This window comes from Aulostomus chinensis, chromosome 17, assembly GCF_037954235.1.
Source record: "Aulostomus chinensis isolate RoL2024-O1b breed Wild chromosome 17, RoL_Achi_v1.0, whole genome shotgun sequence".
NCBI lineage: Eukaryota > Metazoa > Chordata > Actinopteri > Syngnathiformes > Aulostomidae > Aulostomus > Aulostomus chinensis.
The window spans coordinates 19,720,855-19,733,026 of NC_141336.1; the positions used below are offsets into that span (position 1 = coordinate 19,720,855).

Below are 12,172 nucleotides of genomic sequence, written 5' to 3' on the forward strand. Positions count from 1 at the left end.
TTTAGTCTAATGGCTATTTTATATACCGTATGTGGTTAAAAGCTATACAACAATTTCCAAATCAATGTTATCGTGTGATTATTCAGGAATAAAAAAGCTAAAGTTGGACAAAGAGGAAGACCGACATGTGGCGCCGGCAGCTGTTTCAGCTGTGAAATTCCCCCCGCTGACTGACTCATCATGTCTCCTTTCCTTTCAGACATAAATGAGTGTGAAGACATCAGCGACAAGGTGGCCTTGTGTCAGAACGGGCAGTGTACCAACACAGAGGGATCCTACAAGTGCACCTGTTTGCCGGGCTTTGTGGCCTCTGCCAAACCTCACAAATGCATCCCAGCGATCCCAGAGTCTGAGCTTAGGGAGGGTGGAAACTGAAACAGTGACTGTTGAGCGCTGGCTTCTTCTGCTCCCTCAAAGATCCCCTTACACCCCTATTGCCCTTCTCCCGAGGGCCTGGCACTAAACCTCCAACAGTAACGCTGAAACGTCCAAACTCGATTCCCCCCACACAAATATACACCCACACTTGCTTTCAGCACAGAATACACTCATTTCCCCCTCGTGCACCGACAAGAGGGCCAGGAATTCATTGTGCAGAGAATGAATTCATTACATGGGATTTAGCAGTACACCAGATATCCATTTGACTTAAAGGGATTTTGTGGACTGAGCTTTTACATTCAGTAACCCCGGGCAATTTGGTTTGCAGATATATTTTCCACTTTATTTTCTGTCACTTTTTCTTTTCTTGTGTTATTTATTTCTTTCACGACGGGCCTCTGCAAACTTAGCTAGGAAACTACTTCAGAGGGTAAACATGATTCTGACCAATTGACTTCACTGACAATAAAAGTATTTTTTAAACCAATTCAACATCACAAATCAGCCTGGTGAATTGCTGTCTTTTAAAACACTCCGCAGATATCATTTCACTCTGTTTTTGAATCAGCAGTAACCTTGGACTAAATGGATGCTGAGGTTTCTATTCTTCGGGATAAAAGTGAAACTTAACCCATAAAGTGTATTTTGAATTTCAGGTACTCACAAACACGTGTCTTGAACTCAGAGGGGTGTTTGTTTTCTTCCTTCATTACTTATTTGTGGTTCCAGAAAGACCAGGCTGCACTTTATCCAGCCGTATGCCCAGTAATCCACAAACACTTCTGTTAAAGCTAAAAACGAACTCCAGCACCAGCATGAGCAAGTGTTAGTGTGACCAGCTGGCAAATTCTCTTGCGCTCCTTCACGGTAGCACAGACCTTGCAGTTTAATAGTCATTAGTTTCAAGTCAAACATTCATGGCTGGCTCTTTCTGCAATCTTGAATCATGACAAAGTAATGCAAAACATCTCTGTGAGCTCCACACACCATTTGGTGAGTACTTGGAAGGCAACATACACTTTTGGGGTGAAATATCACTTTAAATTCAAGCTGAACACCAAGTTGAAGAATCTCCGGACCAACAACTGGGATGAAACCACCAACAAAATTTCAAGACTTCAGCCTGGACCTGGGAAGACTCTAGATGTATATGATGATGTGATTATATAATGTTTTGTAAAAGGTGCAATAGGTATTAACTACCTTCCTCTGTTTGACACCATTTTGCATATTTTTCTCTTCCACGGTGCCAGTAATGAAGTAGTACAACCTGGACTCTGATCCCAACAGTACTAACTTTTTTTTAACACCCCTGACAGTACCACATGTACCAAACTTTTTTAACAACAAGAAGTTAAATTAGTCCTTTTTTTTTTTTTAAGAAGAGGCAAGTACAGTGCCACTGGATCCCTGATCTGTCACCAGATCATTCCCACGTATGTGCATCTCTGAATGCATGTAAAGACAAAGGCTTCATTGGAGAGGTTTTGGTATATTTTGTACAGCTCTAGTACTATGTTTTTTGTTTTTTTTTACATACTCTCTTAATGCATTATAGCACAACCAATAATTTGTCTGACATAAAACATGAAATATAATTATAAAAAAAAAATCCGGCATTATAGCTTTGTAGATGTATACATGTCTGTACAAAAGTTTTTATGTATGAGGAGAGTGGCTGACACTGTACCAGAGGAACTGTGTGTGTATACCCTGCCCTGTGGAGCAGACCATGAAATATATATTTTTTTGGAAGTGGCAGCACTGTTCTAATCGCAGACATTTTGTCTCTAATTACAAAGACAATGCTTTTGAAATGCAAGCACCAACTTGTGTAACTCTACGGTTAAATAATAGTGATTATTTCTTTTAGTCTCCGTTGAACCCTTATGTCATGAATGTATCGTAGACAGCATCGGCCTTCTTCATCTGGTTTCTGTATTTCCGCTCATACCTTTTGTGTCTTTTATATTCAGGTTTAATAATAAAAAAGAAAAATAATGGCATTATTTGTTTAATGAACTGAACTTCTCTCCAGCAATCTCAGCTGGACAGAAATGTAAAATTCTTAACTTTCCAGGATGACTTAACCCACATTTATTAACTATAAACCACATCTGTGCAAATGTTTCCACTTGATGTCCACTGTAATTTAGTGTGCTGCTCTAACCGTCATCTGAGGAGGACGGGGAGTCTAACATTTGGGTCAAAAGTTGGAATATTCAAAGCCTTTTTTTTTTAAAAGCCTTGTTGTAAAGTTGTGGTCATCACAATTATCATGCTCATTCTTTTTTTGTTTACCTCTTGGCTGTAATCACTATCAGTCATCAGAATAAAATTCTATAAATTAATAAGTCTATAAAGCTCCTGGATGATTTACCGTGCACACACCATCAAGTTAGTTTACCATCATTTACTGAAGCTATCAACAAGATGCTCCCTTTGAATTAAATGGCACAGTAGCTTTTTGGACTTTTAGTCACTGTTTAGTCTACAGTTTATGTATTATTATCATTATAAGAACTACAAGTATGGTAGAGATGAGTGGTGGGATTTTTCACATTCATATCAAATCCGACTTTTAAATTAACAACTAACTTCCTTTTTCAATTCTTTTTCCTACTGTGTATCACTCATCACAAACAAAACACATCTCTATCATAGATGAATTTAAGAATTAATAGAGTCAAACAAACAAGAAACAACATGATCCTTAGCATGTTGACAGTTCCCACAAAGTAAAGGATTTATGAAAAACTGAATGTTATTTATATATTTCTGCATTCCATTTAGACCAATCTTAAGGATCCTCTACTTTTAATGTTACTCTTGTGATTGAGAAACTTTGCTTATATTAATGATTAACTCTACAAATAAAATGAGGTTAAGCAGTTCAGACAAATATAAAGTTGACATATATCGAGGACTTTCAAGGTTTTCATATTTCTAGAGTGCTGGGTGGTTTCTATGTATTGTTGCAATTCACTAAAATCATTTTAAATTAAGTACATTTGCTTTTTTGAATCTCGAATATTGCTAATTTAATAACATGATTAATAAAAAATACTGTTTTTGTTCCAACCTGCTAGCATGACAAAAATTGACATAAGCATTATGGCCAAAGTATTTCCTCTTTGTTTGTACTACATTGCCCTCTAGTGGCCGAAGTTAACTACACAGCCCTCGCTGTCTCCCGTTCTGTCATTGGTTCCCTGGAATGAAGCGCTTTTTGGAGGAGGATGCTGGGAACTTGTGTCCTTCCAACGATATGCCTCCACACGTAAATCGCTCACGGGAATACACTTCCCAGAAACCCCCTCGCTCGAACGTAGACCTTATTCACAAACTCTCGTGTAGACAGGGTCCTGCAATGTTGCAAATGTAGATATTTGATCAAGAAACGGGTTGCTTTATCAGTTGGAGAACATTCCGGTTGACTGTTATTGCTCGGAATGGCGCCATTGGTCAAGTGGATTTAAATATTAGCAAGCTAAGCTAAGTATGTCGGTTATTTAAATGTCTTGGCCGGTTAATAAGGTGCTGCGTTGAAACGGTGCGACGTTCAGGGACAGCATTGCCTCATTCTGTGGTTTGTATTAGTTGTAATCCGTGGTGCTTCAGTGTTCAGTCTTGTAATCACTGGTGCTAATCGTAGTATCCCTTATGGCTAGCTAATCATCTGACAATAACAAGGTATTTCATTATATGTCCATGCAGAAGTGGCACAAATATTCTCTCTCTTGTGCCGCGGGAAGTGGGTATGGACATTTTCTTACAGTTATAATTTCCCTCATGGCAAAGGAGCAATGCATCACGCAGTGCAACACAGCAAGGGACACTTCACAACTCAGAAGCAGAAAACACTGTCCCACTGCTGGACAGTATCATACCACCCAAAACCAAACCACTCCCCCGTCAAAGAACACAGTCACTGAGGGTCACAGCCAGTCCTCCAATGGGCCAAACAGAGGAGGAACCCCCACCAGTGATGAAGCCACAAGCCGGCTGATGCTGATGCTGGTGGTGGGGCTGTCCTTCTCCACACGCCTCTATAAAATATCAGAGCCCCCTCATGTGTGGTGAGTTAAAGTCTGTCTGCATGTACTTTATCCATCGATTCTGGACAGTTGATATCTCTCCTCTCTGGGTTTCAGCTGGGATGAGACACACTTTGGAAAAATGGGGAGCTACTATATTAACAGGACATTCTTTTTTGATGTCCATCCTCCGCTTGGAAAGGTAAAAGGGCAATTTATTACTGTTTTTGCCGTTAAAAACGTCTGTCTAGCCTGATGAATCTGATCTCTTCGTAGATGCTGATAGGTCTGGCTGGTTACATGACAGGATATGATGGCACCTTTCCTTTTACAAAACCAGGAGATAAATATGAACACCACAACTACTGGGGGATGAGAGGGGTAAGCTGCTATCTCATGGCGCTATTTGGTTGTATAATGTGTCCTGATGCGTCCGTCCTGCTTCTTTGCTCTCCAGTTCTGTGCAGCCTTGGGCTCCTTCCTCCCGATATTCACCTACCTCATTGTTCTGGAACTGTCTCTCTCTCACACCGCTGCTCTCATCACTGCTACGCTGCTCATATTTGGTGAGTAATCTTTGTATCGTCAAGGCGCTATGGAAGTGTAACAACGCAGCGACTTGATCAGAGTGAAGAGTATTTCGGCAGCATAAGCTTGTCGTGCCTAAATTAAAGTTCGATTTCCTGACAGACACTGGCTGCATCACTATTTCCCAGTACATCCTGTTGGACCCCATACTCATGTTCTTCATCATGGCAGCGGTGCTGAGCATGGTCAAGTTCAACCAGCAGAGATACAGGTTGGACATCAACCGTACACAGATTCATTTCTGTCTTGTACTCACATGTCTCATCCTCAACGCATCATTCAGATAACCTATGAGCAGAGGTCGAAGTATCAAGGAGTTCTACAGCCAAACATGAAACACGGACAGAAATCAGTTAAATATAAATACTACAGCAGGGAGCAACATGTTTAGTGTGGTTATAACAGTCACAGTACCTGCTTCATCTGTATTTGTTGTTGAAATCAAATTGATCCAGTAATATCTTTTAACATTTAGCGATACTCAAACCCTTGATGATAAGTTAGCAAATTAGCTGATAGTTTAATCATCATCCATTTTCTTATCCTGTTAAGGGTCCCAGGAGGCTGGAGCCTATCTCAGCAGCCTTCAGGCATGAGGCAGGGTTCACCCTGGACGGGTCACCAGTCCATTACAGGGCCAACACATAGAGACAGACAACCATTCACACTCACAGTCACACCTACTGTCAATTTAGAGTATCAGTCAGCCTCGTCCCCTCTTGATGTCTTTGGACTGTGGGAAGAAGCCGGAGTACCAGAGAGGACCCACACAGGCACAGGGAGAACATGGAGACTCCACACAGGAAGACCCTGTGCTGGAGCTGGGGTTCGAACCCTGAACCTTCTTGCTGTGAGGCGACAGTGCTGACCACTGCACCACCGGGCCACAGTTAAATCATCAATTAATCACATCTGTTGTCAGATTTGGTTGTTAAATCTTCATAAATTGGTCAGTCAAAACAGGAAATTGAAGTCTTTGCCTAATGGCCATGGATGGACTCCTCTGTATTATTTCAGAAAATGACTGGACTTAAGCCATTTTCAGTTGTCTTATGGTTTCAGATAGACATCAGATCTTCTTCCACTTTTCAGGCCCTTTACTGCCCCCTGGTGGTTGTGGATGGTACTAACGGGGGTAAATCTGGCTGGAGCTTTGGGGGTGAAGTTTGTGGGTCTCTTTGTCATCCTGCTTGTGGGACTGAACACCGTGTCAGACCTCTGGAGGCTTTTGGGGGATCTGAGCTTGTCACTGGTAAACTACAGCATTTATTTGGTTTCAGTGATGGTGCTGATGATGAATAATTGTGTCGTTACGTTTCACCCCCTGTTTTTTTTCTTGGGTTCAGGTGGATATAGCAAAGCACTTCCTGGCCCGGGTTGTGGCACTCATCCTGCTTCCTCTCTTCCTCTATATTACAATATTTGCACTTCATTTTGTGGTTCTGAACAAAAGGTTGGTATTCGATTCCTGTTGCTCCGCTCTCAGAATCATGTCTGATTATATCCACCCACATGATTGATCCCCCTCTCTCTTTTCCTCTCACCAGTGGACCAGGAGACGGTTTCTTCAGTTCTGCCTTCCAGTCTCGTCTGATTGGGAATAATCTACACAACGCATCCATGCCTGAATGTGAGTCTCAGACACATGCGTGAATAAAACCACATGTGGGTGCAGCTGTGTTTACTCCCTCACTTATGAGAACGCGATAGGCTCAAAGCATTGCTCATGTTTGACTGTCCTCAGGGGAACATTGAAGGTTTACTAATTAAACTTCTTCATGCTTCGAAGATGAAGTTTGGGATGCAGCGACAGGCTTTTGCTCAAAAATTGCTTTTGTAACTGAAGTCACAGTTCAGCCGTTAAGTAGGTCAGAAAGGAACGGATCAGTAACTTTGTAGCTGGAGGTCTTCCTGCTGGCTCTGAACCCCGGGGTCACTTGTCTCGGTGGTTCTGTGGAGGGGTTTAGCATGTTGAAGTTGTTTTTAATTTCACTTTTCATGTTGTGACAACTACATTGCACATAAACTACAACATTATCCTTGAACATGTTGTTATAACGTGAGTAGATTTCGATTGTATTTCTCTTGTGCAGTGAAAAATGGACCAGAAGCATTAAAAAAAACACTTGTTGTGCTATTATTGATGGAATTTGAGCGTAAAATAGCCTGGTGAGACCATTCGTACCTCATGAGCTCTAAAGCTGAGCTCTGCAGGCACGTCAAATGTGGCGCCGTCACCCAACAAATCACGGAGGAACTCCACCAGTGCATTCCCGTTCTTGATAAACTGCTGCTGTTGAGTCTTTTTTTTCTTGACTATAGAAATCTTGTGAGTCAACGTCGCAGCCACCCATGAAACCCGAAAGTTCTGTTTGCAGCTTGCAGTTCAGATCTTACAAACATTTTCAACTCATTTGACTGTGATTCTTTAATTTTGCTATGAACTCCTCCTGCGGGTTCGTCTCCACATGTGAATCTGACGCTCCTCTGCGGTAGACCTGGCGTACGGCTCGACCATCACAATCAAGAACCTGCGTATCGCCGGAGGATATTTGCACTCTCACTGGCACTTGTATCCAGAGGGAGTGGGAGCGAAGCAGCAGCAGGTCGGAATGCATGGAGACATTGTCGGACATGATAGAGTTCTTTGATATAATTTAACACTTTTTTCTGCTGCAGGTGACAGCCTACCTGCATAAGGACTACAACAACTTGTGGCTGGTTCGCAGAAAGAATGATACTAAGTGTGAGAGTTGAGTTAATTTTGAGAAACGCCATTAACGTTTGTTATCAAAGCACAATGAAGTCTTGTTAATTTTCATTATTTGTCCTAAAAAGCTCAATCTGGCGCTCCGGAGCTGGTTCGTCATGGCGACATCATCCAATTAGAACACAAAGAGTAAGCATCATGACACCGCAGAGCTGGGAGATACAATCTTTTCCTGTCAAAATAACTTGATGTTTATGTTTTGGGCTTCCTTCAGAACAACCCGGAACCTTCACACTCACCTCCACGAGGCCCCGCTGACTAAGAAACACTTCCAGGTCACAGGATACGGCATTGTGAGTAAACCTATGGTCTCAAATTTTAAAAGATGTAAAAATAATAGCTTTCCTAATTTCAGGCTCGGTGTGTCAGTGATTTGTCTTTGGCTTGTGTTCAGAATGGCACAGGTGACATCAACGACCTTTGGCAGGTGGAGGTGTGTGGAGGTCGGAAGGGCGACCTGGTGAAGGTGCTACGCAGCAAAGTCCGCTTCCTGCATCAAGCTACTGGTTGCGTGCTTTACTCCTCGGGAAAGACCCTCCCTAAGTGGTGGGAATGACCTCATACGCTCCAACTTTGTGTGTGTGTGTGTGTGTGTGTGTGTGTGTGTGTGTGTGTGTGTGTGTGTGTGTGTGTGTGTGTGTGTGTGTGTGTGTGTGTGTGTGTGTGTGTTAGCTGACTGCTGCTCTGGTTTGTGTGCAGGGGCTGGGAGCAGGTGGAGGTGACCTGTAGTCCCTACTTGAAGGAGACCCCCAGTTCCCAATGGAACATTGAAGATCATATCAATCCCAAATGTGTGGTTCACGTTTCCATGTGGCTTTTATGTGTTCTGAATTTTGAAGTTTTGAATTTGGATGTCAAGTGTTGACTTTTGTACTTTTCCCCCTTGACAGTGCCCAACATTAGTCTGTCAGTGCTGAAGCCCCATTTTCTAGAGATCTTACTGGAGTCTCACATTGTAATGTTAAGAGTAAGTAACTGTGAGCGAAGATGCTATCTGATCCTTTCATTGATGAATCCTAATGGAGGATATGTTCTTTTTAGGGCAACAGTGGTCTGAAGCCCAAAGATAATGAGATGAACTCCAAACCCTGGCATTGGCCCATCAACTACCAGGTATGGTACATACCCTTCTCTCCTCTGTGCTTGAAATGGGGAGCTGAGACCAACAGAGCCTAGCAGGCCACCATTTAGCTTAGCACAATGAAAGGGTGTGAGTGGTAAGTGTTCGTACTTGCTGATCAAAAATCATCTGGGGTCTTGTTTTTTTTCCGTCCTCATTCTTTCTTACAAAGTCGGCCAAGATAAACGGTCGCTCCTCGAGCTGTCATCGGATGTTTTTTAGGCCAAAAGTGCGGCATCCAGAAATGAAAGTAGTTCCAGCTAAGTGTCTGTTTCTAAAATTACTGTTCCTCTTGATTTTAAATGGTCATTTCACAAATATGTAATTGCAACCCCAGTTATATTTACCCAGACATAGACTGATTCAGAGGAAAATCTATTTGAGGATTTTTGACGGTATGCTAACCTGCCCAACCACTACAAGTCACTGTGCCGAGCTAACCAGCAGTCAGCTGCTCTCTGTGGGTCTGTAATTCCCTTGGGACAGGTATCTAAGCTTAGTGTCTCCATTTCACATAGTTCTAATCAAATTCCTAACAAAATATAAATCCGATTATCTTGTTTTGTAAAGGGATTAAGATTTTCTGGAGTGAATGAAACAGAATATCGCGTTTACCTGCTGGGGAACCCTGTAAGTACAAGCGTCGGTCAATTCCATGTCATGTTTTAGGTTTCAGCACACATCAACAATATTTACGATTAAACTCTCCCTCTGAGGTGGTCTGGTGGTTGAATCTGGCCAGTTTGGGACTGTATGTGACGATGCTGGCGGTAGCATCTATAGCCCTCCAGAGAGGTCTCTCAGTGGGCCAGAAGAGACGAGGTAGGATGATTGACAGTGGCGCCATCACACTGCAGAGTTGAATGTCACATAAATACTCTCTTTCTTTGTCTAGAACATTGTTCTTTGCTCATGAGAGGAGGAGGACTCTTGTTCCTTGGCTGGCTGCTGCACTACGCACCTTTCTATGCTATGGGCCGTGTCCTCTACTACCATCATTACTTCCCCGCCATGCTCTTTAGCAGCATGCTGACAGGTAGAGTTACACCATACTGGTGAAGAAATCAGCCCTGAATCCCTGAAATTAGTTTGTACCATTGAACTTTTGGTTCCCGTGTCTCAAGGTCAACAGCTTTTCTGTTAAATCCCTGAAATGAAGACTGTGGATAACGTAAGCTTAAGATATTTTAAGGTTTTGTTCTGCAGGATGAAATAAATCAGTAAGTACCATACCCAAAATTCCAAAGATTTTTTTTGTGTCTTTAAAATGGCAGTTGCTAAAAGGTGTCTAAATAAAACGCCATCACGCTAAAAGCGGAAGAAGCGTGCCTCTAGCTGTGGTGACACTGGCCTACGGTGTCGTTTTTCTTACAGCTATTTTTTTGTAACATTAGTGTTGTTCTTCTCACAATTGCATTTACGTTTCAGATATCATAAAAGTGGTGTTTATATGTGAAGATTATCTCGCTGAACAAAATTTGTAAGTCTCGTAATTTTTTGTTCACTAAAGATTAGATTTTCTGAAATAATCCCAAACTCAGTGAAAAAAAAAAAAAATCTCCTGTGTTTTTGGTCGAGGGTTTCCATGGCAGTGCTAATATCCCTGTTGGCCTACAAAACTGCGTTGTCCCTGCAGCCCTCGATAGAGACCTCGATTCCACCCCTGTGTGTTTCTGACAGGCATCACGTTGGACATCCTGCTGAAGAGTGCTGACCTGCTGCTTCGTGCGCCATATTGTTATTGGCTACAGAGAGCCGGGCAAGTGCTGGTTGTGTCTAGTGTTCTGTACAGGTGAGTCATAAACAATATACGATAAAAAAAATCCTCATAATTCCCAATTTAAATGTGTTTCATGTTTTGTTTTTTGTTTTTTGAATTCTCTGTCAGTTTTTGCCTGTTCCACCCGCTCAGCTACGGCATGACGGGGCCTCTGGCACATGAGCCGGGCAGCTCAATGGCTGGCTTGAGGTGGATGGACTCCTGGGAGTTCTAGCCAGCAACTGTTCTGAACTGAAGCGACGCCGCTGTGTTTACACATACACACTACAGTAGTCTATCTAGCATTTTTAGTTTTCCAAGTGTTATCCTGTAGAAAACATGTTTGACAGAGAAACAGTGCAATATGAAAGCCAGGATCTTGTGGCGTATATGAGACACACTAATCACCACTGACCTGCCTTAACTCACAGCTCAAGTACGTCCTGGAGTTGTACTGTATGCCGCAATAAGCTCAAGTGCCTCAGAAGGATGTAAGAAATGCTCCAGTACATTTCTGCTCTTCCAGGATTTCTTCGCTTGTCAGATTACACGTTTTTGTGACAGTAATGTACGATTTCCTAACACAGTTGTCTTGATCTTATTGAGCAGTATATTTTGTATCGAATATAGCCATTAGTGCATTTTAGTTCTGGCTTTGGTTTTGAAAAACTGCTGTTAACTCTCAGTGTGATCAATAAACTATAATATTCTTTTATGTGTTGTCTATTATCGATACTTCATCCCCCTTGTGACTTTTCAACTTGAACCACAAACACGGCGCTGTATAGTCCCATCTTTTCCTTTTGCTGCACCAATCCTTTTTTTTCCTTTATTTAATCAGCTTCATTAAACCAAAAAACCTTAACTGAGATTGACAATATTCCTGGCTAAAATGGGCCGTATTAATAGTGAGGGACAGATACCATAGGAAATTGAATTATTGACCCATAAAAATATGATTCCTGATTGAATTATGAACTATTATTATTGAATTATAATTGAATTTAAGCAAGACTCATCCTATCCAGCCCCCTTAATCAACTGAAAGAGCTGCCTAAAACTTTAAAAATCCAAATGGATTCCATTTATCATCTTTGGAAACATGTAAATTTTTGTTTTGGCAGCACAGTGAGATAATTAAATCTTCTGTGAAAATTCTGTTACCCTTGTTGGGGATATTTGTTCTCTTATTGGTTTGACATGTTTCTCACACAGATCTTGTTGCTAATTCCCTTCACCTGTTTCTTAAATGAGACAGACAGTGATCAATAGTGCCCGGGAAACTTGGACGCACAGTAAATTTTCCTACAACTCTGTATTTCTTAACCATACCTAACCACATACATTCAGGGAGTTCAAAATAATGTTTTCTTGGGGAGGCCAACTTCACAATTTGGAAACCTGTGCTTGCAGAAAGAAAACACACTGTCGTCACTAAACATCATAACGTTGTAGGTGTAAAATGTTGAAATTGTAGCCAGACATCTCACATTTTTAATCCAGTCTCCCTCTAGCGG

General features: G+C 41.8%; 2 protein-coding genes across 7 annotated transcripts in view; both read left to right on the top strand.

The window, feature by feature from the left end:
- Window positions 1–2,734, top strand: part of LOC147246677 (latent-transforming growth factor beta-binding protein 2-like) — an 89,499-nt gene extending 86,765 nt beyond the window's left edge. For both annotated transcript variants that reach the window (XM_086181939.1, XM_086181940.1), the window contains one exon: window positions 200–2,734. In XM_086181939.1, coding sequence (XP_086038065.1) covers window positions 200–375 — 176 coding nt within the window. In that variant the 3' untranslated portion in view covers window positions 376–2,734. The remainder of the gene's footprint in view (window positions 1–199) is intronic.
- A 972-nt stretch (window positions 2,735–3,706) lies between these two features.
- Window positions 3,707–11,366, top strand: pomt2 (protein-O-mannosyltransferase 2). 5 transcript variants are annotated; one of them, XR_015109848.1, is made up of 22 exons: window positions 3,707–4,460; window positions 4,536–4,620; window positions 4,695–4,799; window positions 4,876–4,984; window positions 5,109–5,217; window positions 6,099–6,258; window positions 6,353–6,459; window positions 6,554–6,636; window positions 7,503–7,612; window positions 7,686–7,758; window positions 7,845–7,905; window positions 7,991–8,069; window positions 8,171–8,322; window positions 8,476–8,567; window positions 8,667–8,743; window positions 8,818–8,889; window positions 9,467–9,526; window positions 9,613–9,718; window positions 9,792–9,932; window positions 10,325–10,376; window positions 10,475–10,688; window positions 10,785–11,366. XR_015109848.1 is itself a non-coding variant. In XM_086183194.1 (22 exons), the coding sequence occupies exons 2-22, from the start codon at window positions 4,174–4,176 to the stop codon at window positions 10,888–10,890; spliced, it is 2,286 nt and encodes a 761-aa protein (XP_086039320.1). In that variant the 5' UTR covers window positions 3,707–3,970; window positions 4,099–4,173; the 3' UTR covers window positions 10,891–11,365. The 5 variants fall into 5 exon arrangements, 4 of the variants coding, with proteins under 4 accessions (XP_086039320.1, XP_086039318.1, XP_086039319.1 ...); XM_086183194.1 differs by lacking the exon at window positions 10,325–10,376 and having other exon boundaries at window positions 3,707–3,970; window positions 4,099–4,460; window positions 10,577–10,688; window positions 10,785–11,365; XM_086183192.1 differs by lacking the exon at window positions 10,325–10,376 and having other exon boundaries at window positions 10,577–10,688; window positions 10,785–11,365.
- Window positions 11,367–12,172: the final 806 nt, after the last annotated feature.

Coding starts and splice junctions, on each gene's coding strand:
- pomt2 (XM_086183192.1), top strand. CDS start 4,087: ATGTCCATGCAGAAGTGGCACAAATATTCTCTCTCTTGTGCCGCGGGA. Junction 6,637..7,502: donor CAACGCATCCATGCCTGAAT/GTGAGTCTCAGA, acceptor CCTCTGCGGTAG/ACCTGGCGTACGGCTCGACC. Junction 9,527..9,612: donor TTTACCTGCTGGGGAACCCT/GTAAGTACAAGC, acceptor TCTCCCTCTGAG/GTGGTCTGGTGGTTGAATCT.